The sequence below is a fragment of the Triturus cristatus genome, chromosome 8 (assembly GCF_964204655.1).
Source record: "Triturus cristatus chromosome 8, aTriCri1.1, whole genome shotgun sequence".
NCBI classification, from domain to species: Eukaryota; Metazoa; Chordata; class Amphibia; order Caudata; family Salamandridae; genus Triturus; species Triturus cristatus.
Genome location: NC_140591.1, coordinates 91,402,234 through 91,430,023, shown reverse-complemented (window position 1 = coordinate 91,430,023; position 27,790 = coordinate 91,402,234). Strand labels below are relative to the sequence as shown.

The following is a 27,790-nucleotide window of genomic DNA, read 5'->3' as shown; positions in this document are numbered from 1 at the left end:
TTAAAAACTTCCCTCACCCATAGTTTGTGGCATTCTTCATCATAGGGCTTGCTAAACAACACCCCTGCGCAGACCAACACCTGGGGTGGAGCTAAAGGGAGGGGGAAGACAATACAAACATAAACTCACAGAGACCAAAAATAGAAGTATTTAGTACAGAACATAAAGTCTAAAACTGGCTGTGGAATATCCGCTGCTACACGATATTCCTGGATTTCCCAGTCAGGATTAAAATGAATTTAGGATGGTAGTGTTGGGGATTTCTAGTAGCCCTTCAACCCTCCTAACTGCATATTTGTCAACATGTTTCAGGCAATTAGATGTAGCCCTAAACTTTTCGGAAAAGCCTGAGGCCCGCGCGGGGAGGGAAGTGCAAGGATAGCGGTCTCACCTTGATGAATGTTTGACTACAGGGAGCCGCCATCACTCCTACGCCTTTTCGAGCTTCAACTACTGTGAAACTCGGTACTACCGCAGTGTGTGTTAGCAGCCCCAGACAAGAGTGGGTCTATGCTCAACCTACAGAAGTAAGGTAGGAAAGATGGGGACTATAAGGGATCGTAGGTCCTGACGAAAGCCGTAAAGACCTGTTAGGGCTACATCTAATCGGCTGAAACATGTTGACAAATATGCAGATAGGAGGGTTGAGGGGCTACTAGAATCCCCGACGCCACCATCCTCAATTCATTTTAATCCTGAGCGGGAACTCCAGGTATGAAGTGTAGCACGTGCCACCAAATACAACAGGGTAAATCCGAATACTCCTACTTCTCTTTTGTGTGTGTGGATATCCGTAGGGAGGTTGTTGTAGGAGTATTGTGTGTTTTTCTTTCCCGATCCCCCAGTCTGAGGAGGAGTCTGTGTTGCATCTTTTGGATGTGAAGCGTGATTTGTGGATTTACTTGCCGCGCACTGCTTCTTTCTGTAAAGTGGACAATCTGTTTGTCACTCTCGGTTTGGCTAGACGGGGCTTGAAGCCTTCCCTTTCCGCCCTGTAGTCGTTGGCTTAAGGAAGCTGTTCTGTTGGCTTATGGTGTTCTCACACATCCTGTTCAGCGGCGGTCTACTTGTTCTGTGGCAGTTTCTTGGGCCGCGTTCAAGAGGGTGTCCATGGAGCATATTTGCAGGGTGGCCACGTGGTCTTCTCTTCGTACCTTTATGGCGCATTCCGGCTTGAGGTTGGGGTGGTGCTTCTGTTGCGTTTGCCACTTCTGTTCTGGTTTCTGTTGATTCCTGAGATTCTGTTTCTGCCCCATGTGTGTGTCGTTAAACCTGCAGCTGCTGACTTTCTGTGCGTTGGCTGTCTTCTCTTCTCCACGAAACCGATTTGGCTTTGGTACCTGCTCTTGTGTAGATTCCTGTGGCGAGGAAGGCCGACGAGGAGGTAATGCCTCGGTTACTTACCTTCTTTGCGGGCTTTATGTTTCTGTGACTTTGGTTGCAGGTCTTTGAGGAGTGTGGTGCCTCCTTTTATCCCATTGGTGGATGGAGGTGGGGCCCATTTAGAGGGATGGGAGACTAGCAGGCTGACCTTCTTTTGCTTGGAGTTTCTGTGGGAGCCTAAAGCTCCTGTGTTAATTACTGTGGCGAGGAGGACCAGGGCTCGGAGTAATGAAGATTACCGGTAAGTAACCGGGGCATTAGAGTGTTCTCTTGTACAGCAAAAATCCAACTATATGTATTCTATGCTTGTAGAAATGTATTTTTGTCAACAGTAATGAGTCTCTTGTAAATACCTTTTGCGCAGCTATGATTCACCTTTGTGACAAACCCCTTACACCGCGCTGTTTTCTTCTGGCGCACCTATATCGATATTTTTGCTTGCAAGACAGTAAAAACTATGGATTTAGCATACAGTGGTTTGTGTATGTGATTTTTCCTTAAGAAATTGCCAGGGGAACATAGCCTGTAAGCTCTCTCCAGGGAGCCTTGTTTTGTAGTTTTGATCACATTCACAAAGGTAAATAATTTTGCGTTTAAATTTAAATGGCAAAATAGTGAAGTAACTCTGCCGCTAAATTTGTTTGGTTTTAATGCTTAAGTTTTCGTTTCTTGCCGCATAATTTAGTCCACCCTGCCATAGAATTTGATTGTCCTTTGTATGGTTCCAGTGTCCCTGCTTATCCTATTACCTATTGTGTCGTTCAGGCTAAGAGTTTGAGTCCCAGCAGGGCCGGTTCAGCCTTCCAAATGCAGCTGATTAACACCAATTTATATATATGTTTTTTGTTGCACATTTATATAGCGGGAACTCAACCCGAAGGTGTTGGAGCGCTTTACATGAGCAACGGTTACGTTACACAAGGACACATTCATTTTTGGTAGGCACATGGAGATTGCGGCTGCCCGCGGCGCACGCAGTGGGCCCCTTAAGAGGGCGGCCCCCTAGTGCCCCTTCAGGCACCTCCCCACCACGTGTCGCTTGGACCCCTTCCTCTGGGAGTCCCCACCCCCCCTCGGGTCTGGCGCCTCTAAGGCGTCATTTCTGGTGCGCTGCGGGCTGGGGACAGTTTGGCTCATCAGGTGGGCAGAGCAGCTTAGGTGAGTCACCACTGCCTGCCCCTGGATCGCCAGTAAGTTAACCCACCAAGGGGCATATTATCAACGGCCAGCGATAATTATCGCTGTCCGTGCTTAGCGATAAGAATATTATCGCAGGCTATCTCTGGAATTTATCGCCCTGGTAGCGCGGTATTAACAACGCGTTTCTCCAGGGTGATAAAAATTCCAGAGATAGCGATGTTATCGCCCTTTTGCAGGGAACAACGCTGGTTTTCCAGCGATGTTCCCTGCAAAACGGCGATAACCTTGCTGATACGACCCACAGGGTCGTATCAGCATAATCCACCCCCTATGTTAGGGATGGCTAAGTCAGGATTTTAGCAGACGTTAGATCTTGGCGAAAACTGCCATTTTCGCCAAAATCTAACGTCTGCTAAAATCATGTGGGCTGCCTTGTAAATATTGCGATGTAAACATCAGCGATATTTGCAAGGTAGTCCATCCGGGGTACGCCCAGTAACACACATTTTGCATCTCATTGGAGATGCAAAGGGAGGCATTGGGAAAAAGGGTGCTAACATGCGATTATGCATGATAGCACCCTCTTGTAAATAGGGCGCTGGTTTTATCTTTTTGGTTTTGTAAGCCAAAAAAGCGGAGATAAAGCCCTTGTAAATATGCCCCCAAGTTGGCATACTCCTTGTATTTAATAAACCTGCGGCAAACTTTCTCCAACAAAAAACTTATGGGCACTGTTTATTTTGCGCAGCGCGCCGAATTACTGCTGGTGGGGGAGGGCAGCCGATCTCGGCACTATCTATAAGTGATGTCCAGAATCACCAAGTGCTGAGTCGACGCCGAGACTCGAACCTGGTTTTTCAGCTCTGGCCGTAAGGCCACATCCTCGCCCCCAGTTGGGCAATATTGGGTGATAGTAACACGTTAGTCAGTCACAGAGACTGTAGGAAACTCCAATAAACAGCTGCTTGGTGTTACCAGAAATAACATAAGAGGGCTGCACCGAATTTGCATCTACTAGCAGCCGAAACCACTCTGCTCCCAGCAGCCTGGAGAAACTGCCCTCCGGCTCATCAGGATGTGTGTTGTGTTATTTTTTGCACTCCTGTGTTTGCCTTGGCAGCGCCTAATGGCTTGTCCTCCCATCGAGGCGCCGCCCCGTGTTTAGAAAGAGAAGTGCAGCGCACAGGTGTGCACAGAGAGGCGCTGCCCCAGGCTCGGACCTTCGGCCGCACACCCCTCATCCTTAGGCCATGTAGATATTACCCGTTTCCGTAGCGCTGTTTTTAAAAAGAATAGACACCTTTGGACGGGCTGTTTCACCGAGGAGATAGCTCGGGTGGTTAACGCGCCAGCTGAGCTGTTTCATCCGTTCAACTCGTAAATCACAGGTTCGAACCTTCACAGAAAGGCCTCGGCAGCTGTAACTTTGGAGGTGGATAACATGGTTTTTGTTAATATTAACACTTGTAATGTATAGCGCATTGAAGCTGCAAAAGACGAAGACAGAAAAACCTGCCCAGTAAACACAGTATTTAGAACTCGGAGGCTACTCGAGTTCAGGCTTGGACCACAAGGCGCACCGTAGTGAAAGGCGTTCTTTAATAGTGACAGGTGATAAGTTATTGGACATCAAGTTCTTTTAAACAATATTAAATACAGAAACAATTGGTAGTATAAGATGAGCCGGTGTTTAAAAATGAAAGCGTCCTTACAACAATGACATAGCCCCCAGAGGCTGGCACGGGGCAGGGCGCGGGTCTGCTGGTCTCTGCCTGCTGGTCTCTGCCTGCTGCTGCTTGTATTTTCAGGCTGGGTGTTTCCTGCGCTGTGTTTCCCCCTTTGATTCGCAGAGGAGGCCGATCTGATACGTGCGGCTCCTGGAAGTGCGGCGCCTCCGGCCCTCCTCTGCCCGGGGCTGGTGGGAAAGTGTGCCAGGCTGCTGATCGGGGCATCGGGCGGAGGCGCGCAGGCTCCCGCCAGGAGAGGCGCTATATGGCGGCTAAAGCCGGGGGAGGGAACCAAGACTCTGCCTCCGAAGAGGGCTGTTCACGGAGGTATTCTGATACCCTGCATCCGAAGGTTATCGATTATGGATCAATAGAAGGGGAGGTGCTCCGGTGAGCGCTCAGGCAGCTTCCAGGCACCTAAACAGCTGCCTCAGCCGGAGGACGAAACCAAAACTCGGCCTCAGAAAAGAGCTGTTCTCAAAGGTTTGCTGATGCCCTGGACCCAGAGGGTATCGATTATGGATTGATTGGAAGGTTGTCCATGTGCCTCTTCAGCCTGTGAGCGCTCAGGCTGCTTCTAGGCGCATCGGCACTTACTGCAACCTCAGCAGAGAAGCACATCTCTCCGGCAGATGAGGGCTACTCTCGGAGGTCTTTCATACCCTGGATCCTGAGGGTATCGATTATTGATTGATTGGAGGGGTGCTTACGTGGCTGTCCCACCTGAGAGCGCACATACTGCTTCCAGGCGCATTGACAGCTTGGTACAGGGCAGCGCTTGGAGGTATTCTGATATCCTAGATCGTGGGGGTATCGATTGGGGATTGATTGGAGGGGTGTTCCCGTGGCCCCTCCCGCCTGAGAGCGTACAGGCTGCTTCCAAGGCGCATTGACAGCTTGGTGCAGCCGGGAGGTAAACGCGTCTCTGCCGGGGGAGGAGGGCTGCTCTCGGGATCCCGTGGCATCGATCATGGATTGGTAACAGAAGACGGACGGACACACCCTGCTGCTGGTTGGATCACAGCTGCCGTCGGCCGTGGATGGAGCGGAGAAGATGCGCTCGATTCCCGCCACCCCCGCGTGTGGACAGGAGGGGGCGCCGAGGTGCAGGCAGCATCTGACCGTAGAGGGGAAATGTTATAGACCCTGAGATTGTGTATCGATCGGATTGATTGGATGGGTGTGGATAGACGCCCTGAGGCCGCAGGATGCCCGGTTGTCGGTGGTTTTGATCGCGGAGAGGTGGGAGGGGGAGCTGGTCACCATCGGATGTTATTGATTATTGATTAACAGAGCCTCGCCTTCCTCGGGCTGTGGAGCAGCGGAGGCGGCGTCAGCCCCCCGGAGACAAGGGGACCCGGAGGCTGCTGTATACACCTCTGGGTCTGGCGGCTCAAGGGCCCTGGCAGCCTCGGTACTGGAGCCCTGGGAGCCCCGAGCACCACAGCTGTACTGAACACCTGCTCTGGAGGCGGAGCCTGCTGATCCCCCCGGCACTGGATCTCTACTGACCCCCCGCAGCCCTCCGGGTACCGGTCACCACCGTAGTACCGGCGCAGTACGGAACACCTGGTGCAGGAGGCACCCTTGTTACTGCATCCCTGCTAACCCCCTGCAGCCACCCGGGTACCGTACCTCACCTCCAGACAGGGCTCCTGGTATTGGAAGCGGAGCCCTGCTCACCACCCTAACTCTGGACGTCTGCTGCCAACCCTTTACCCCCAACCATTAAGCCCTCCGACTTACAGTACCACACCTCTGTACTGGGGCGGCACGGAACACCTGGCACTGGAGACGGATCGCACCGGTACTGGTTCTCTGCGGACCCTGCAGCCCTGTGGCACTGGAGCAGCCCTAAACACCTGGCGTTGGAGTACCCTCAGCACTGCCAGGCCCCTGGGGCCCCCCTCACGTGGACGCACAGCCAGGCAGAAGGCCAGGTCCGGGCTCCAGGTGTCCTTTGAGGGCCCCGCCGTGCCCGCTATGCCGGGCCCCCTGGTCTGGGCGCTGCTGACCCTGCTCGGCCTGGTCGCCCCGGTCAACCCGGCCCCGGGGGTGTCGAAGGCCACCACCTCCCTCGGGGCCGAGTTCGGGCACCTCTACCGAGGCCAGGTGTCCAGGAGCGCCGAGCAGATCTACTCCTTCAACTACTCTACCCGGCCGGGCCAGGTAAGGCGCCCCCTAGGGGGCAGTGCAGCAGCGCACCCGCTATTAATGGGGGTTGGGCCGGGCGGGTCCGGTTCTAGCGGGGGGGGGGGGGGGGGCAGGTAGACGCCCCCTAGGGGGCAGTGCAGCAGCGCACCCGCTATTAATGGGGGTGGGGCCGGGCAGTTCCGGTTCTAGGGGTGGGGGGCAGGTAGACGCCCCCTAGGGGGCAGTGCAGCAGCGCACCCGCTATTAATGGGGGTGGGGCCGGGCAGTTCCGGTTCTAGGGGTGGGGGGCAGGTAGACGCCCCCTAGGGGGCAGTGCAGCAGCGCACCCACTATTAATGGGGGTGGGGCAGGTCCGTTCTAGCAGGGGGTGGGGGCAGGCCCATCCAAACATGACCTTTGGCCCTCCCAGTCAGGGCAGAAGACACCAGGAGAACGCACTTGTTAGGTCTTCCTCCAAGGCGATGGCTGAATGTTGTGATGTTTTTTTCAGTTTGTTTACTTTAGCTACCAGTCAGGGGTCATTAAGGAACCCCTAGAACACATTTTAAAATGCATTGTTTTTATAATTAGTTTTTTTTAAGTATGTAACGATAAGGGGGAAAAAACTGGCGTGAAGGGATTTGCGCTTTTTTTGTTCTGGCTGACATTAAAATAATAATCATGTCGGTAAAAATAAATACAAAGGCCAGGTGGCAGCCGTACCTCATGCCTGAAGCAAGCTGCTGTTGGGTGGTGTGTGCTAGGGCACTAGGCACAGCGTTCTACCTGCCAATGATACAGCAGGTGCAGTGGCACCAAGGCCCATGGCTGTGAGCGGCCTTCTGCACCCGAGTTATGGCTGGTTCTGTTTAGAGGCTCTGAGAGTTTTATGTAGTTTAGCCTGTGTGCAGTGCACGCAGTGATATACAGTGCCTGAAATGGAAAAATAGAAGTGCGGGTACTCTGCACCAGAGTACCTGCTTGTTTCTGAGAAGTGCCGGTACTCTCCCTCTCAAAATAAAAAAGTGCTGGTACTCCGTACCGGACAGTGCCGGCCCATTTAAAGCACTGGTTGATATACTATAGAATGGGGCATACATTATACTATTCAGACAGTGCATACCTCAATGGATGAGCAGCGAGGAGGGAATCATCAACGCCTGCCCCTTCACCTAGGAACCAGGGCCGGATGTAGAGTTCAGTGGATGGGTTATGGGGTCGCCTAATATGGCTGCTATCCAGCCCGCCGCATTACAGTTGCCACTGGACATAGTCAGAGGCGCAACTAGAGCCAAATTTCGGGGGGGGGGGGGGGGGGCTGAGCAAAAATTTCGGGGGGGGCTGAACTTTAAGCAATAGGCAGAGTGGAGCTGCAGGGGCTCTTAGAAGGGGTGAAACAACAGCGAGGCCTCATTAACATGCAAATGGTCTTTTAAAGACCTGTGAAGTGCTCGGGTGCGGCTGCTTTTTTGCCCGGGAAGGTGTCTCATCCCGGGCTGCCACACACGACGGGGAGGGGGGGGGGGGGGCTGAAGCCCTGTGAGTCCAATGGGTGTTGCGCGCCTGGACATAGTGCACTTGTAATACGGTGGATGGGACGAGTAACCCGTCCCCCGAACTCTATCAGACCCTTAGTGTGGAGTTACAGTGCCGGCTAGAGCTTGTTTGTCTGTCTGTTCTCTGCCAGAGGCTTTGGTAAAGTAAATAACTAGGTTATCTCCAGTGAGATACTGTGCTGGGCTGAGTTTATTCTCAACAGTAGGGCGGGTTGAAAAAGTGAGCATGTTCTGTGCTGATATCTTGTTACAGTTCACTTCTCATTTCCAGGTTATAGTCAGGGCCACTGAAAATATCCAATTTTGCGGCGTTGGTGTTTTCCGCATAATTATCGACTTGCCACATTTCTCACATTATCAATCTTCTGCGGCAAAATTGCAAACTTATAAAAAGAATTCTAGATCCAACGGATCAAAAGTTACTAAAAAGGCTGCAACGTGTGAATGAATGAATGAAATTGTATTTATCAAGCGCAATGGCTACCATGCGGCCTCCCAGCGCTACGGACAGCACAGCCAGAACCAGTAAGATGCATGTTAGAGCCAAGTTTTTTAAAAGCCTCCGGAAGACAAGCAGATTGTGTTCCTGTCGAAGAGAAAGAGGGAGAGTATTCCAAAGAGTTGATGCGTTATGCGTGAAGGACCGTCCGCCACTTCTAGCTCTCTTTATTCTGGGGAGGAGAGAGAGGAAGGCCGTGGTGGATTGGAGAACCCTTCTAGGTTGGTAGGGAGTGATCAAAGATTGGATGATGGAGGAGCCAGTCTTCCAGAAAGCTTTCTGGGCAAGGCACATGGCTTTAAACGGAATCCTCTCTTTGATCGGCAGCCAGTGTAAGGCCGTAATGGCAGGTTTTGCCGACTGCCACCGCGGGGTCTGTAAAAGGTGGCGAGCGGCACAGTTTTGAACAATCTGGAGCTTATTGATGGTCGAGTGAGGGGCACCCAGATAAAGAGCATTGCCGTAGTCGAGGCGAGAGAGAATAAGCGCCTGGACCATGATCCTTCTGGCTTGAAGAGGGAGGACCGTTCGAAGCATTCCAAGTATACCAAAGCAGGAGGCGGAAAGTTTCACTGCTTGATGGCTAAAGGTGAGAGAGCGGTCCAGCCATACTCCCAAACTCTTAATTTGTTCTTTAGGAGCTGGCGCGGGCCCAAGACAATTGGGCCACAACAAAGCTGAGTTAAATGCGGAGGCATTGCCCAACAGCATAAGCTCCGTTTTGTCCCCATTGAGCTTGAGGCACGAGTGGTGCATCCACAACACGAATAGTGTCGTCACTGGCGAAGGGAAATGAGAAAGAAACGGGGGGCCGTTTTTTTGAATGCATGAGTGCTATTTCCTATTGGATGTCCTCTAATGGCATAAAGCTCAATTCCAACAAGACTGAGGTCCTAAAATTTGGGGTCAATCCTCTTGTATGGACACCGGATTGGTGGCCGGAAGATCTGGGATCCTGTCCCGTACCCCAAAAACCTTGGGGTGTTAGTTGACAACACACGTACTTTGGGCGATCGAGTAAGCTCAGTGACCTCAGCCTGCTTTATGATTCTTAGAATCATCAGGAAAATGAAGATTTTCCTGACCGAAAGCAATCTTAAGACAGTAGTCATGGCTCTTATACCATCGCGTCTGGACTCCTGTAATAGCCTTTATTTGAACATACAAAAACAGCAGATGTATAGGCTTCAGTTGGTACAAAACGCAGCAGCTAGACTGCTGTCCGGAACACCTAAATTTGCCTCTGTAAAAGGAGAACTAAGGAAACTACACTGGCTTCTGATAAAACAAAGAGTTTGTTTCAAGGCACTCTGCATTGTTTTCAAGGCCGTTAATGGTATCGGCCCTGAATTTCTTAAACAAAAATTCCACTGGTATGTACCTGGCAGAACACTACGCTCCACCAGTGCCAAACAAGTGCAAATCCCCAAAGCTAAAAAACTTAATTGGGGAGGTAGGAGTTTTACTCTCTGTGCCTCCCGAGCCTGGAATGAGCTTCCTTTCTCCCTCAAAACTGCCCCAGATCTTCTGTCCTTTCATAGGGGCTTGAAGACATGGCTTTTCCTCCAGTAGTGCTCCCCAGCTTCCCAGGTAACCAGTACACAATCCAGGGGACCACCGTAGTCATTTGGAGATATAATTGTGTTTTACATATCACAAACTGCGGATATAAATTGTTGGCCATGCAGGATGTGTAACATATGACAAAGTGTACTTTCTGTTAAGGTTTTCTGTTATGCGGGCTCATAACAGGTTGGGATTTGTTTATAATTGTGTAATGATGTGTTTTTAATATGCTTAGGGGCAATGTATAATTGATTTTATTGTGATACAAGTATGTTTTTTATAATAAATGTGATATACATTAGGACATTGAATTGTTTTTGTGTAATACTGTGCAATAATACTGTACCATTGTGTATTGGTGAAGGGATTGCCATTATACAACCAGTACTTAGCGCCAGGACACCCAAGGGTAATTGCGCGCTCTATAAGTGCAAATAACATAACATCTGGCTATCTCTTCTAGGGAGCAGCCTAGAGCGCTGGGTGATCGCTCAGGGTGGTTTAACGCCACCACTAACTGAGTGTCATCTGCGTAGGTGGCCATTTTTATGCCAAATGGATGGACAACATCTGCCAATGGTCTCATATAAACATTAAACAATGTGGGGCTCAGGGGAGAACTCTGAGGAACTCCACAGTTTAACGGCATCTGGTTGGAAACTACCTCACCTTCAAAGACCCTAAACGATCGTTCAGTCAGAAAAGATTGCAACCAGTGGAGAGCTATAGCAGACACTCCCAGATCTCTTAGTCTACAAATCAAGATGTTATGGTTTACAGTGTCGAAGGCGGCACTGAGATCAAGGAGGATGATGGCAGCATTACCCCCTTGATGCAGGATCCTCGCCTCCTCCATTGGTACAAGCAGAGCGGTCTCAGTCCCGAATTGGGGGCGGAAGCCGGTTGCATGTGTTGCTCTGCAATTGATGCCAATCGCAAAGGTTGACTGGTCACATTTCTGTTGTGTACTGCTATACTTGGGTGTTAAAGTTGTACTCTTGAGGTGCAACCTATGCCAAGAAAGCGTTAAGTGTAAAAACCAAATTACAAAATAATTAGGTAAAACTATCACAAAATGGGCCTTTTTATGCTGCATAATTGGCATTTTCTTGTCACGTAATTTGACCCGCCCTTGCCACATAATTTCAGTGGCCCTGGTTTTAGTGATCTTACCCATTGTCTAATCTCATCTGCTAACGATGGTACTGATCATAATTCAGTTAAATAAAAGACTAGCAAAAATTAGGCAACCTGGCATAATGTACACACGGAGGTGTTACAGCTAATTATCCACACTTACCTCAGCACACAAATAATTAATTCACAGTCATTTTTTTAAAAATGGGTATCTGTAAAGTTCTGCCACAAAATATTTTCAGATAAAGGGATATCCCTGGGTCTTGGAGCATACACTTTATACAGCCATATTAAAACCAAATCTATATTTGAATACACATTTTCATCTATTCTATTTGGTCACATTTCCTAAATAGCCTTTGTTTCCTTTTGACATTTCTCTGCATTGGACTCGGTGTGATGGGCCCCCTGATGAAGTGAGAGGTCCCACGATAGATGATCCGTACAGATTATGTGGTCCCTCGACCCTCGGGGCCCAAAGCTGCATCACATACACATTCGGAAAATAGGTGTGGTTTTCTCCCTTGAAATACATTATTGTGTCATTTTAGCAACATCATTTTTCAAATCCACCTGGTGTTTCATTAACATAATACACACCACATACAGGCACCCACTGTTTATGTACAAGCACCTCACACCCGGCTCAAACGAACACTGCACACGGAAACACCCACACTAGAATGGCCATGCCACTAACACGCGTGCAAAAACTCCACAGGTGCATACGCACACACAACACTCACTCAAACTGCACATGTGCATACGTAGGGCCCGATTCACAGAACTAATTTAAGACAAAATCCTAAATTTACTACCATTTTGGTATTCACAGAAGGCACTTACTCATTTTGGTATTCACAGAAGGCACTTACTCATTTCGGTATTCACAGAAGTTAGGAGTCCTAACTTTAGGACTCCTAAATGACTTCTGTGAATACTGAAAGTATTAAAATTAGGATTTTTCTCAGTTTAGGAATCCTATTCCTAACTTTACTACTACTAAACTGAGAAAAATCCTAATTTTAAGACTTTCGGTATTCACAGAAGGCATTTAGGAGTCCTAAAGTTAGGACTCCTAACTTCTGTGAATACCGAAATGAGTAAGTGCCTTCTGTGAATACCAAAATAGTAGTAAGTTTAGGATTTTGTCTTAAGTTAGTTCTGTGAATCGGGCCCGTAGATTCCACTTACAAGAGACACACAAGCACAGACTTTCGCCATTCGCAGACCGGGCATGATGAGTGGAGCCCAACTCCCTGATAAATCATCACCGACACGACTGAAGTTGTGATCTTTGAGGAGAGAAACTCTCCGTGCCACTCTACCTTGTGGCCAACAGACCTAGGGTCTATCCCCCCTGCACCATCCACACCAAGGACCTCGGGATCGCCATTGACTGCAGACTTGGGAGCCCAGCCCAAGTCAGCGCCATCGCTCCCTCATTCTTTCACTCCTTGAAGATGCTGAGGAAGATTTTCAAATGGCTCCCCGTCAACACCCGAAAAACCATCACCCGTACTCTGGTCACCAGCAAACTAGACTACAAGAACACCCGCTGTGCCAGGATCAATAGGCATCTCATCAGGAGGCTGCAGAACATCCAGGACCTGGCGGCCAGAATCACCCTCCACCTCAAAGAAATAGGTGTTGGGCAAACTGCAGGGAATACATATCCAGTCTTCCTAGTGTGAAGCTGCAGAGGCTTGGGTGTGGGAACAAGGACTTCCTTAGACTTGCACAACTATCACAACCCGCTTGGCTTCCAGGTGCTTGTGTTGAAGCCTGGCCTGCTGGAAATTATGAGGGTTGAGGCTGACCAGTATAGACATCAGCTCTTACTCTCAAAGAGCTCCCCACATGCTCTGCACGCCTGTAAGGAAGGAGATGTCATGTAAATCTAGGGCTTGGAGGCTACCTCCAGAATCGACACAAATGGTGCCTGCCATTGGCCCACCTGAACGCACCTGTGGCCCATCCAGATGAAAATTCCTGGAACCATGCCTGGTGGGGGAGTAAGTCATATCCGCACCAGGCTAGGGGCAGCTATCCAGTGCATTCAGTGTTGGGAGGAAAACTGGAAACCCCGCCCACCACCCCATAGTGTGAGTGGTGGCTCAGCATTCCCTTGAGCTCCCCTCAAATTGTGTGAGGGCAGTATTCCCACGGCATGAGGTGAAATAACCCCTCCAGTACATTAACAGAGTGAGTGAGGACACGCTCTCCCACCGATGCCTGGCAGCGGGAGGACCGGATACCCTGGAGTTTCCTAACCGTGTAAGAGGGCATCATTTTTCACCCGATGCCCAGACCCAGTGCTTCTCAGTGGAGGGAGAGAGGGTGCCCACTTCGTGCTCCCTACGGCTGCCAGTGTCATGGAGGGGGTCGCACACCATGTTCCCCACTGCTGCCCGTCTCAGGGAGAGTGTGCAGTCACCGTGCTTCCCGCTGCTGCCAGTCTCAGGGAGGAGGTGCCAGTCTCAGTGAGGGGGTGCACACACCGTGCTCCCCGCTGCTGCCCATCTCAGGGAGGGGGTGCACACACCGTGCTCCCTACTGCTGCCCATCTCAGGGAGGGGGTGCACACACCGTGCTCCCCGCTGCTGTCGGTCCCAGGGAGGAGGTGCCAGTTTTAGGGAGGGGGTGCACACACTGCTCCCCTGTGCTGCCAATCTTAGGGAGGCGGTCCACACACCGTGCTCCCCACTGCTGCCCGTCTCAGGGACGGGGTGCACACACCGTGCTCCGGGGTGCTCCCCGCTGCTGTCGGTCTCAGGGAGGGGGTGCACACACCGTGCTCCCACTGCTGCCAGTCTCAGGGAGGGGGTGCCACCACGCTGCTGCCGCTCTCATCAGAAGCAGCGCGGCACACCCCGTTGCCATGGCGACGCTTCGCAGCAGCTGGACCAGGCCTGGCCGTGAAAGTGCGCTTTTTTCACTGATGGTTTTCTATTTTGACCCAATTTGGCTGTTATATGAGGCAGCATGGCGGCTCCCGGTGCACATCCGGTGCAGATCCGGCAGCGATTGGATGGGCCGCCGCGCCATGTAGTCAATTAGCTGTAGGTCTGCGAATCTCTCGCCATGTTGGTTTCTGTTTGTGGGACTTTACTATAGGGGCTTCTGCTCTGAAATCGCAGAATGTGTTTCATGTGTGGACATTCATCTGTCGACTAAAACCTTCAAGGGTGGGTTGCAAGGCGGAGGTCTGTGCTCTGTGGCCGCCCCTCCTTGCAAAGCCCGGGCTGAATGGAGGGAGCGCGTGGTAACTGTGGTTGTATGTCCGTTCAAGGTGCCATAGGGAAACCTGGTGAACACTTCAAGTGCACCAGAAGAGGTATTGCTGTTTTACGACATGTCGGGGATGACGGCTCAACTGTTGTGAATCTATTAATGGTACACAGTTTATAATGTACCGAATGATTCAATAAAATAGACACATTCTTTAAAAAAGAAAATACACCAGAATAGCGCGTTCTGGAAAGAAGGGTCACTTTCCATAGCTACCCTATGGCGTTACGTCAAGAAATACCACCACCCAGGCATGGCTTTTCAGCCATAGGCGTGTTGAATTCTGGGACTTGCAGTTTTGCGTTTAATTCGGTATCTCTGGTTATGGCTATAGTAGGGATCAGTCGAGTGTGCTTCTATGCATTCACTCCACTTCCTGCACGCCAGCAGGGGTTCAGTGTGATCCTGCGCGGAGCTGGGGAGGGGCCATGTTACCTCATGCAGATTGTGGGCGGGGTTAAACGATGCTCTAGGATAGATTAGGCATTGTTACGTTTCAGGATGTGGCTTTCCTGAAACGAGAGGGGTGAGCTTCAAAGCACTTCAGGGCAATTTGCATAAATGCATTTATAAAGCAAACATGCCTGAGGCTCTCTGAGGCGGGACGGAAGGGAGAGAAAAACATTGGAAGGAAAAACAGAAAGGCGACAGCCGGAAGTTGTGAGTTGCCCTCAGTTTTCATGCTGTGCTTTAGAAATACAGAGGATGCATTTTGAGACAGCACTCTGAGGAGGCAAGACTGTAAAAAGAAAGAACATTATTTGCATGTGAAGATAGTGCTGTATTAAGGGCCACTGGGATCATGTGATTCTGTGGCGTTTCTGGGTTTGCCACATGTGCCACCCAATTCACCAACTGCTGTATATTCTGCAGATTTTAGCAAAACTGTTTCTAGCTCAAATGGATCATGAATTACCTAAAATACAACACCTGTTCCTGGAACACTGGGAGGCCCTTCACAAGAGTGGACTGGTCACCCTTTCACTGCTTATTGCTGTGTTTGGGTGTTAAATTGGTACTAACAAGATGAAATCTTTTCCAAGACAGTGTTACCCTCTGTAAAAATCACAAAATAATGAAGCAATACTGTCACAAAATGTGTCATGTTATGCCACATAATTAGCATTTTCTTTCTGCATCATTTAGGCAGTCCTGCCACATTATTTTGTCCTCCTCTGCTGCATAACTCCAGCGGCCTGGGCTATATTAGGTACTTTTCACAGGCACTTGGCCCTTTTGTGTGACGCACCGTTCCACGAAACACAAAATTAACTTAATGCTGTCTTTAATCATAAACCAGACCATATTTTTTCCATGTTTTTTAGCCACCTTATAGCAATAGGGACTCCGTGTGGTAGAACCAGACCGTAAAATCAACGGGTGAACTGTAATTGTATTTACATAGCGCTTACTACTCCTGCCAAGGAGTCGAAGCTGAGGCCTGGGATGAGTAAAGGAGAGATAGAGGAGGGAAGAGGGGGTAGAAAGGGATTAGGGAGGAAGACAGAGTAGAAAAATGTGGTTTGGGATGAGTGAAAGGAGAGATAACGCGAGGGAAACTGTAGTAGGGTTGTTTGGGAGATGATAGTATTAAACTGATGTTTGGGGTGAGCCAGGAGGTGTAGAGGAGGGAGGAATCTAGGAAGGGCTATTTTGGAGATCATAGTAGTCGCAAGGGTTTGGGATCCGAGAGGGTGAAGATAGAGGATACATTGATAGGGTGTAGGGTGATGGTAGGACCGAGTAAAGCTTATGAGAGTGTATTTTTTTCTGGTACAATAGGACTAAAATAATAGATATATAGATCCATGATTACATGGTAAGGGAATGTATGTGTAAGGAATGTAACATATTGAGATTTGTGTGTTTTCTTTTTGTGGAGTAGTGAGATACGATCCTGCTGTAGTGGTTTTCTGTGAACGATGTGTATGTGCAGTACTGCGGGTGAGTGGTATTTGAACAGTACAGGGGTGGTGGTGTGTTTTGGAGAAGAGTATGTGGTGTGTAAGAGGGGATGGACAAGAGTTATGAGTGTTTGTGTTAGATTTGATCACTTGAGTAGGTAATGTGTGTGGTGGAGTGCATGTAAAGATTGTATGGCTGTGTGTAATTTGTAAAAGAGGTGACGGGTGTTGGTGTATGGTGTATGGAAGGCTGAGTATAGGGTTTGTCATGATAAAAGGGAATCCTGTTAGGAGCAAGTTGCGGATAGAGATGGTGCTTTGTTTGAACAGGGAGTGTGTGTCTGGATGCATTAAGGTTATGTATAATGCGGCTTTGTGTTGTGTGGTGATGTGTTAGTGGTATAGGACAGAGTTGTGTTTTGTGTGAGAATGCAGGTGTTGTATTTGGGGTAGAATTGTGCGTAGGCGTGGTTTGTGGGGTTTTGTAGTGTTGAATACACATTGAAATCTGTGTGAGTGTTGTTTGTGGTGCATGAGTGGAATGCCTTTGCTGATATTGTGTTTGGATGTTGGCAGGTGTAGAGGGCTTAAGGTGGTAGCTCCTAAGTGAAAATTGGGCAGCATCTCTGGCCCCAGGCCTGACCGAACAAGTCCAAACAAGCAACTGCCGTTATCCTCTCCCCCGTATCCTTGACGGCTGGGCTGAGACGCCCTGAGCCCTATGTTTGAAATTGCCCATTTGGCCAAGTAGGGTTGGAAGTGAAGGGAGCCTAAATCTTCAATGAAACTAGTGGCTGTGTGGGAGGCCAGGTCTTCCAGGTGGAAGCTACGATCTCCTAAGATTAGGAAGTTGGAATACCGCAGAGTGTATGGGGGGCAGCGGTGACTTGAGAGGCAGGCCCGGGGAGCCGGTAAATTAAAAGACCGGTTAGGGAGCAGCGCCCTGTTAGAGATATGGAGAAGAAAGCTGTCTCGGATCCATTGATCTGGACGTCCGTAGGACTGTAGCCCAGATATTGTGTGTAGACCACTGCCAGTCCCCCTCCCCTTCCGTTGGGCCTGTCTACTCTTAAAATCGCGTAGCCTGCTGGGATAGCCTCCAGAATGTCGGGTGCGGACTGCGTGTGAAGTCATGTTTCCACCAGAAAATGGCGGTCGGCTGCTGTGACGATATAAGGTCGGCAATTTCCAGTTTATGTTTGGTTTATTACTGCACATTACTGCACATTACTGCTGTTACTGCACATTACTGCTGTTACTGCACATTACTGCTGTTACTGCACATTACTGCACATTACTGCTGTTACTGCACATTACTGCTGTTACTCCACATTACTGCACATTACTGCTGTTACTGCACATTACTGCTGTTACTGCACATTACTGCTGTTACTGCACATTACTGCTGTTACTCCACATTACTGCACATTACTGCTGTTACTCAACATTACTGTTGTTACTGCACATTACTGCTGTTACTCCACATTACTGCACATTACTGCTGTTACTGCACATTACTGCTGTTACTCCACATTACTGCTGTTACTGCACATTACTGCACATTACTGCTGTTACTGCACATTACTGCTGTTACTCCACATTACTGCACATTACTGCTGTTACTGCACATTACTGCTGTTACTGCACATTACTGCTGTTTGTGTTCAACTCTAAAGGAGTGTTTTCAGACAAGGTTTAGCAGAACACTTGTGTACAAAGTATCCTGATTATTCCTATTTAACACTGAGAGATTTTTAAAGATGGTGACAAAACAGTGCTTTTCTGAAAACTTGAAGTTTGCCAATACTCTACACAAGGCAGCCCCCCCCCCATAGGTTCTGGGGACTTTCTCCGTCCCACAGATGGTTAATGCAACATTTTGGCTGTGCCCACAGATGGCCATTGGGATTGTGCCTCTGCCCACAGTCATTTATTGGCAATTCACCTCCACCCACATGTAACTGTTGGGACTATATATACAGTCCTGGTTTATGTCGGGTATGAAGGGGCTACTTTAGAGACCACTGGCCCCGATATCACCCTGTATGGATATACAATTTCCTGGGTGAGCTGTGCTGATATTAAGAGCATCTACCATGCTGTGTTGTCCATGGAGGTCTTGTGAAGCGTGAATGTGCCATTTATAGCATCTGTGAGATGCGGCAGAAACAACCAGGACATCCAGAGAAAGACAAAAGGCTGCTTTGTTAGGACTGGTCAAGAGTTAGGTTTCAACAACCTTACATTGACACCTGCCCCACCCCCCTTAAACCACCCCCTATTAGCAAACCAATCATGCCACTCCCATCCACCACCCATTCAAAACATTACCCATCTGTTGCCTTCAGTGCACAACTCTTCCCCCTCACCATCTGCAGTCCCTGCTTGCACCCCCCTAATGTCCCCTTTTCTAGCTGCCGTGCCCGCCCCGTGACGCCCGTGCCCTGTCGGATCAGTGAATCACCCTGTCTTTTTATGCCAACCAGGAAAACCCTGCACAGGTGCTTTCCAGGCTCCCCCTTGTTCACCTAAGGAGGCTGTTCCTCAAACAGCCATCCCCTCCAACAACACTGCCCCCAATGGCCATCAACACCCTCACGTAACTAGAGTTTACGGTCTAAACACTCATAAAGCTCCCACAAGTAGCATTCATTCCCTAAAAGAGAAAGGTGAACACTGTCAGGCCCAAACAAATTAAAATGATCCTGCACTCTGCGGCCATGCCCAATAACACCGATCAAAAGGGAGAATTGATGGACAGAATGCTGAACAATGTCAAACACTCACACCCAGGAAGGGAGGACCTGTCCTGGCAGTTCAAGCTGGACTGTTCCCATGGGGCACAGGGTCGAGACTGATTTGCATACAGCTGGGTCCAACCTGGGGTGCCACGGTGGGCAAAAGAATGATGGATTCAACCCAGACATGTCACTGGGGGTGAATGTTTGATTTGTTCAGCATTCCGTCTATCATCTTTTTGTGTTACTAATAACCCCCTATCCTATTCCCGTCACAAGAACACTTTCTCTCCCTGTTCATCTTACACTTTGCCTTTTCGGCCACACTTTGTTCAGTATTCCTGCACCACACTCACTGTTTCTTGTACTAACTCCGCCCACAGTGGTGGCTGGTGACATTTGAAAGTGGTGAGGCATAAAAGTTGGCTATTACTTTTATGTAGCAAGCGAAGTGAGCAAGCTTAAAGGACAAACATGGGGTCCAGAGTGAGTCCTCCTCCCAAGAACAAATTGAAAAAACATTGACAAATGGTTCATTTGAAAGCAAATTAATTTAATGAGAAAGCAAGAGCTAAAGCAGTCGGAACATATAGTCTTGAAACATTAAACACATTAAAATTGTCACCTACCTTACTGCATTAATACGTTCATCAGTTAATTTAATATGCAACTTGTACAGTGCAACAACTTCAGCCCTTTAAAGTGTGTGCTTGCCCAGTGTCTTGCACTGCATGCGGCCTCAACTTTGGAAGAGCATTTTCTAACCAGGCCTTGGGAAGCACTCACAGCTGCTGGCTGCAGTCAGTCATATGGAAGTATGTGCAGACAGGTCTTTAAGTGGGATGGATAAAGTGGGGGCTCTCTAAAAGGGAACATGTAAAATACATTTCTGGGACTTCCTTAGTGTGCCACCTGACCAGTATTTTCTCTGAGACGCTATTGCATCCAGATATGTAACACAGCAGCTGACATACACCTAAAACCTGTCAGGGCGACTGGCTCGGCCAATGGCTGCCAGCCGTTTAAGATAAGTAAGAACAATGATATTGTTATAAATAATTAACATTGGAAATGTTTCAATTCTGAAATTGTGAGGCTGGGAATTAAATATTATTGAGGCCTGCGGAAGGAGTAGTGGCCTATAGGTATGCGTGCTGTATGTTAGATATGTACGCCCTTTTCAACCTCCTCTCTTTCCTCTTCAGCACCCTCTTTTCACTCTCCCCCAAATGCACCTTCTCGCATCTCCCTCCCTTCACCACCCCCAAACAGACACTGCGCTCACTCACATTAAGCACTTTATTTCATTTTGCTTTTGCCTTGTACATATTTTGACATCTCTGTACCCCCCCCCTCCACACACATTTACACAGAATTTCAATTGCAACTGGAACAAGCATTTGCAATGCAATAGGTCTCGCATTATTAAAGTTTGAGATCTTGGCATTGCTCATAATAATGCAACACCAATAGCAATAGCTATTGCATTGCAAATGCTTTTTTTGCATGCGCATTGCTACAGGCTCGACCTAAAAATTAGCTAAAACACTGGCGAGGAGAGAGGGAGAAGAGAGAATAGAAGGCATTAGTGACGAGGCAGAGGAGATGCAGAACAAGAAGCCAGGGCTATCTGTGTGTGGTGTCGCAGATCATACTTGCCCTGTATGTGGTGCCGGAAGGAGGCCGGATCCAGACGGTGCGCAGGGTGACCAGAGATATCGAGACTCCCCTGCATTTATACAGGTGGCCCTGCTGAGCGGAGCCTAGAGAGGAGCAGGCAGCTTTCGGCACACATCTCAGAGAGACCTGGGAAGCAGCGGGAAGCCATTGCCGGAGCAGCAAACCCTGAGCTAGCATGCTCTCTAACAGCCACTGCGGCAAGTCTACTGCAAGGATTGTGTAGTATGTGGCAAGTCCCCAGAGAGGGGCCAGAAACTGCTGAGCAGGGGGCACCCGTAAAGCACCTAATACATGCACACCACAAATGTGTCCCTACAGCAGCCCTGATACTGTCTTTAGTAGACATGCAGACGAAAAACAGGACCGTACCAACTACCGTACTCTCTCTTATAAAGGTGCCTAGATACATATCTTGTACCTTTGTAAAGAGAAGCGTGAATAATAACAAGAACTGATGTGTGGCGAGGCGGGGAGGGGTGCAGACACAGACAAACATGAGCAGGTAACACAGCTCAGCCAGCATGTCCCGGACCCTCCTGTGTTCAAATGCCTGAACCTAAATAAAACAAGCAATTAGGGGAATAAGCAATTTACAAATGACGGGAGTTGGCAGGGGGCAAGGACTGGCATGTTTCTAGCCAAAGTTACTAAAAATGCGTCAGGTTGACTGCTCACTCTTCTGCTGCTTATTTTTGTATTTGTGTTTCAAAGTGGTGCTGATGGGGTGAAACCTTACATGGAAAGTGTTAACACTTCTACCAATTCAAAAATAATGAGGTAATCAACAAAATGTGCCACGTAATGCCACATAATTAGCATTTTCACGCTGCATAAAATATCCAGCTGTATCGCACAATTTAGTCCTCCCTGCCGCATAATTCCAGTGGCCCTGATTATGATTATTATTACACATGCTGCTTCCGGGCATGAGTTCCCAGCATAACATTCTAGCGCTTCAACACATATACACTCAAAGCACTATCACCGGGTTCCATCCTCTCTGTTTGTTGCACGAGTACTATTTTCGGGTGTCCATTTGCTGTTAATTCTGGTAATATATGGTTGTTTGGAGGAGTCGAGGAGAGTTGCAGGGGTTGATAGAGCTTTGCTTCCTACAGCAACGAAAATAAGGAGGGTTTCTCGTGGGTATAAAGGTGAGATACATTAAAGGATTACCGAAGTCACTTTAAAATATCTGGGCGACACACAGCGCTATCACTGGTCTAAAGGCCAACTTCAAGCAGGCACCCACATACCTCGGCGGGAGGGGACACCTTCCCAGATGCTTGCTTGCCAGTATCAGGCCCTGTTGCCTAAGAGTCCAGGGCAGATTCAATGATTAGGGGCTTTTTCAGGGTGTCCAACCCTGGTCCAGTAGGGGCCGATGCACAAGAGATTTTTATGGTAACCACTGACTATGCAAATAAATTCCAGTCATTGTATGTAATATTAGCATATGTGGATCTACTGAAATCCCGGCTTGGATTGACCTTTCTCAACATGTTGGACGCTCCTAAAACAAGACAGCAGCTGACATATAAAAAAAAGCAGCTGCTGAAACAAACACAAGCTAAAGCCACCAGGGAAGAAGACAGCATTAAGGACATCTCTGAAAAGTAATGCGTCATCGATGATTCGGCAACTACATCTGACTTACTCCTGTAGTACTACTGATTTACGCCTCAATTGCAGGAGTATATCTGTCTCACTTTTGGATTGGTGGAATAAGCCACGAACAAGTCACAGAAAAGTATTTCTGAATCGAGCCCTGGTTCTTTACTTACAGCCTTTTTTTCAGTTTTATATAGGGCGAACACGACATCAAGGTATTAGAGGGCTTTGAATGAGCACCTGTTACATTACACAAGAACACATTCATTGTTGGCAGGCACGGGTAGGTTAAGTGATGTACCTAGAATCGCAGGACGCTGAGTCGACGCCAAGACTAGAACCTGGCTCCCCAGCTCCAAGGTCGGCAGCTCTGACACCTGACTGCCCTTGGATGCATTACTTTCAGTTAAAGATTATTAAATATTGGTTTCGTTTAACACCTTTTTCGCTTTCATACACACTGCCAAAATGCCATGCTCTTTAAAGCGACAGGCCTGACTGTCTGTGTATGCGCTATCTCAAACCAATGAAACGTTTTAGACAATGAGAACAGCGATCTGTGTACATGGGCAGCGAAAACCAGAACACTCCTGAGAACAAGTCCTTTGACTGTGCAGGATTTATCTGTTGGCATAACGATGGTGAGTGTGCACAAAGTGACCGTCAACGGTGCAGTGTTTACCAGACGCAGCGTTAGGCGGAGTCATGCTCTGTCCTTTGATAAATGTCAATGTTAGCGTCTGCATGAATTCGGCGTGGGCTCAGTGTGTTCAAGCGCCAAATTACATGGAAGCAGGTCACAAGTTCTAAACGAGCGCCCGCGCCTCGCAGAAGAGAAAGATTAAAAAGAGAGGGGAGAGCCGAGGGTGGCTGGAAGTGAGAAGAAACAGACCCGGCTGTGAGTAGGAAATAAAAAAACAGGCTTGAAAGTAGCATGCTGGGCTGGAGGAAGGCCGCCGTTCTATCGCGAACACGGGGAGCACGTCTTAAATAAATAAACAAACGTGGCATGAGAAACAGATGGCACACTGCAGTTAATGAAAACAAGTGCGAGTTGCGGACGAAAACTGTAGTTAAGCGCCGCTGCTTTGGAACTACACGGAAGTAACTTGAGGATCAACAGCCAACAGAAAGCACAAACACAAACACAATGCCTCAGTTAAACCAATCACAAGCAGAAAAACAAAATAGACTAAGTTTCAGCCAACATATAGATTACTTTAGGTCTCGCTGAGACAGCGCATGCAGCGCATGCGCTGCCAAACGCGAGACCTAAAAATGGCCATTGATCTGTGAGCTCTGCAAAGACGGCAACACACTGGCAGGCACTTTGCTTCGGCTCCTCCGCGCCAGCTCCCTCAATCAACGCCCCTCATAAACGACTCAAAGTATGCACTATACAGGAATAATAAGATGCACAAAAAATACAGAAACACAACATAATTGAATAGCTAACTCTAGGGGAATGCAAGATTAAGTAAAACATGAAATAAGAGAGGAACTAAATCATTGATGTGCATTACCTTAACGTTTATTAACATTCATTTTACGTCAATCAATCCATGTTTTTGGCATTAATTCTAAGGGCATGGCGATAGGGCTATTTTTAATGTCATACAGCAGATAACTGTCTACTGTAGGCACATATTTCTCACTTTGGGCTTGACTCGGATATTTGGATCAACTTCGCAAAGGGTTGAAAACCATGCTCGTCTTTTGGATCAGTTTCGCAAGGGAACAAATACAGCAGCTCCACTTCTAAAGGGTCCAACACCCTGCAGCCAGGGCCTGGGGTGTCACAGTGGGGGTGGTTAGCATGACGAGGGGACTCGGCAAAATATACATAACACAAGGTTAGCATTCTAACACTTGCCATTACTGAGGACAAGGCACCAAATCACAAGTGGGTGCATTCACTCCTGCGTGTGACGAATGGAAAAGGGTGGGATCTATGCCTGTGAATAACGGATGTCAGGAATCCCGCAGGGATGAAGTCTCCGACACCCAAAATCATTACGCCGATAGCATCACTGGCCTACAGTGCATACTAATATAGATCATAATGGCAAGAAGGGCTTTAAAAAGGTAAGTGATGCGTTGTGCGTCACAGCTCAGAGAGTTGATTTAGTGCCTGGCTTCCGTCTCCTGCGTCAAAATGAGGTGGGTCAGGTAGTCTGGGACAGTCAGCACAGACTCAAATACATCAATTTGTTTAAAGATACATTCATATCTCTAGATACATCGATCTATTTAATATTTGTTTAATAAAATTGTGTAGGAATTTCAGAGGGGCCCCAGAGACCTAATGGAGAAACCGCCCCTAGCCCACACCACGTATGTACCTAACCATAGACGACGTATCTTGTCCACATGAAACTTCACTGCTTTTAACAGAGTCAAACCTGAAAGCTGAACTAAATCCTTTTCACCAACAGTAGATCTGGGCATGCTCTGCAGAACGACAAATCCGCTAACCAGGGTAATAGCTGCCCCATCGCATTCCTTTCGTACCCCACCAAAGCATAAGCTGTGTTATTGTCTACACCTGGCATGGGTTGCATCCGAAAAATAATATTGTGCTGTAAACAACTGAACATGAATCAAAAAGCTGCAACAATGCTAGTAATACGTCATTCACTTTCGCCTTTTCGTTAAGGGTCTCACTCCCTCACTATACACATTTTAAGTCATCTTTTTATCCTCCAATTCACCGACCCATAACACCAGTGCTGCTAGAAGCAGGAGCCTTTTCGAAAAGGCCATGCTTCTCTCTTCGTCACACCTTTTTTCCGCCATCTTTCGAAACCACATCTACTGCCCCAAAACAGCACAAAGCCCCCTGCCCCTGCTGCATCTGAGAACGTTTGCTTGTGCCGAAGGAATTCGTCCTTCAGAACCGTAATGTCACTTCGTAAAAGTGTCATATGAAACAAAGCCACACTCTCAAATCTGCTCTCACCCAGGCTGAAACCCTTGCCCTGCGGGTGTGGTAGCTGGGCACCCGAAACTGAAAAGCCAAGCCTTCTGCAAAACCTCCTGCCAGCTCTAACAACCCTACATGCAAAATTAAGGTGGCCCAACAATCTCTGCTCATTGTGCGCCCTCACTGCTTCTTCACACAAAGTCAACAATTCTTGTATTTGTACCCGTGGCAACCCGGCTTCCGTAGCTATTCAATGTGGTGCCCGGTCAGGGTATTTTCTCTGGTGCTCCAGCTCATGTGCCTAATTCCTAAATTGTGCCAGTCTTTTCCCACATGCGTCTGCCCCTTCAATGCCAGCAAATAAGAAATCGTCCAAATAAAATGTAATACAGCCATCACCAGAACTAGCCACAAAACACCACTGCAAAAGCAGACCTGAAGTTTCAAACAAGTTGCAAGGAATAGTAGAGTTTATTGATAGTACTTTTGTCATCAAAGATCTACTCTTCATAACAAATCCCCAGCAAAGTAGATTCCTCTGGGTGATCAGGTAAAAGCCTGAATCCTGACTTTACGTTGCACTGTGCCAACTCTGCCCGCACTCCAGAAGGTCGGACCCACTCTGTGGCCACATCCACTGATGTAAACTATCAATTGCATCCTCCCTCCCAATTAAACCAGTCACCGAATGCCCTTCAGGACACAATAAAAGATGGATCTAAACTCACGGGCAACACCTTTGGTGAAGATCATCAAACCCCCAACAGCCGGTGCTGAAGGAGATTTTCCGTCGTCCCTTCTGTTGTTACCTCCTTATGCCGTTTTCCCTTGGACCACTCGTGGTCTTTCTTTGGCTAATCTCATATTGCCCATCATTCTCCTTCCCCATGAACCTTGGCACCCTAATCTGCCCCCCCTTAGATCCACCTCCAACAAGACAGAAGGTAGATACACAGCCAATGAACGATAACTTCAACTTTAGCTGGTGTGTACGCTCTTCCCCCCAGGCTTTTGTTACCCGTGTCGTCTCCCGTAGGACCAATGCCGAGGACCGGTAAAGGGTCCCAAATATTGTGTGATTGCATGCTTTCCCCCACATTTCAAACACACAAGTCAGAAATTCCTGTTAAAACCCCACCAGACACCTGCATTAAGTTTGTTCCCTTCCCCAATATCTCACCCCACCAGGGGTGTGACTGCCCAGGAAGGGCTCAGAGGGTACTGGTAGCTTGCATGCCAAGTGTATTACTGGTACCAGCCTAATCATGGCCATCCGCTGCTACCATAATTCGCAGTCAACGTTTCCCATGGCATGCCCCCAACATGGCTCTGAACTCCCCACCGTGCTTTTCTCGTTCCACTCCCCCAAGATCCATTTGGGCCGTCCTACGTATTTAACTATGGTCAATGATCTCTCTGGAAAGTTCTTGGAGTAGACGCTTGCATTTACAAGAAAGGCTGAAGTCCAAGTCTCAATGTTAATAGGCACTTCTAGCCAATTACTACATCTCTTCTTTTGACCCCTCCTTAGCCTGTATTTCCCTGTGTAAACGCTTACACACGTTCACCAACTCACTCTTCCATATCTTCTGTTTAGTCACTGTTCACAAAGGGGCACCAAAGGCATGGATACCCAACATCTGGCCGCTTCTAACTGGTATCTCCCTTTTCTTTTTTTCTCCCTTTCTTCCTCTTTATCATCCTCCCATCTTATTTTTCCCCATCACTGCATCCTGTGATCCCCATGTCACTTCCTTCTTAGTCTCTTTAACACCAGCCTCGGTGCCCCTTCCCCTTCCTCCTTTGCTCCAGCCCCTCCTTGACCATCTTCTACTCTGTGCCCTCATCTTTGCCACTACTACCTACCTCTGGCCCGGTGGCACCACGCATGTCCTCTTTAGCTCTTTCAACACCCACCGCAATCAAACACCTCTCTTTCGCATCCCTTTACACCCCTTCTTTTTTTCTCTTGCCTCACACCCTACTATTTCAAGCTACCTACTCTAATCTTGACTCCAACACTCTACCTGTGGTCCTTGTCTGCGGGCATTCCCCAGCACCAGCAATTCATATCTTGTGATGCTTGGGATATCTTCTATTTCTATTTCAGTAGCCTTAGGGGTCTCGAACCGCCTACCGCAGGAAGTCACTTGCCCAGCCAACCCCTGCGGCCAAGACACAGGGCGTGCGCGACCACCGTGCTTGGCTATGCTCGGGATAACTTAGCAGCACTTAATTTCCTCATCGTTGGCAGGGCTTTGCCAGACCCCCTCCCCTCTCCAAGGTCCCCAGCCACCTTCTTCTTTTTGCTCTGCCACAGGACAGCGAATAGATTAAAACTGCGCCCATGACCGCGCTGGCCACCTCTCTCCTGTGCCTAGGTAAGGCCTTCCCACTCCAGGGCAAGGATGCCCGTGTTTATCAAATTTTCACAGCCCGTATCGTACAATATGTGCAGGGTCTCCCATACTGCCTTGCTATCGTCAGTCTCCCCTTCACCAA

At 48.6% G+C, this 27,790-nt stretch overlaps 1 protein-coding gene across 2 annotated transcripts in view; it reads left to right on the top strand.

Annotated features, from left to right (window-relative positions):
• SIDT1 (SID1 transmembrane family member 1) overlaps positions 1-27,790 on the top strand; it is a 588,249-nt gene that overhangs the window by 111,664 nt on the left and 448,795 nt on the right. Inside the window, exon 1 of one of the 2 annotated variants that reach the window (XM_085621092.1) lies at positions 4,352-6,419. The exons of the other annotated variant lie outside the window; for it this stretch is intronic. Within the exon in view, the coding sequence (XP_085477218.1) occupies positions 6,234-6,419 (186 nt within the window). The 5' untranslated portion in view covers positions 4,352-6,233. Of the gene's footprint in view, positions 1-4,351; positions 6,420-27,790 lie in introns of those variants that run through there. 2 annotated transcript variants of the gene reach the window in all.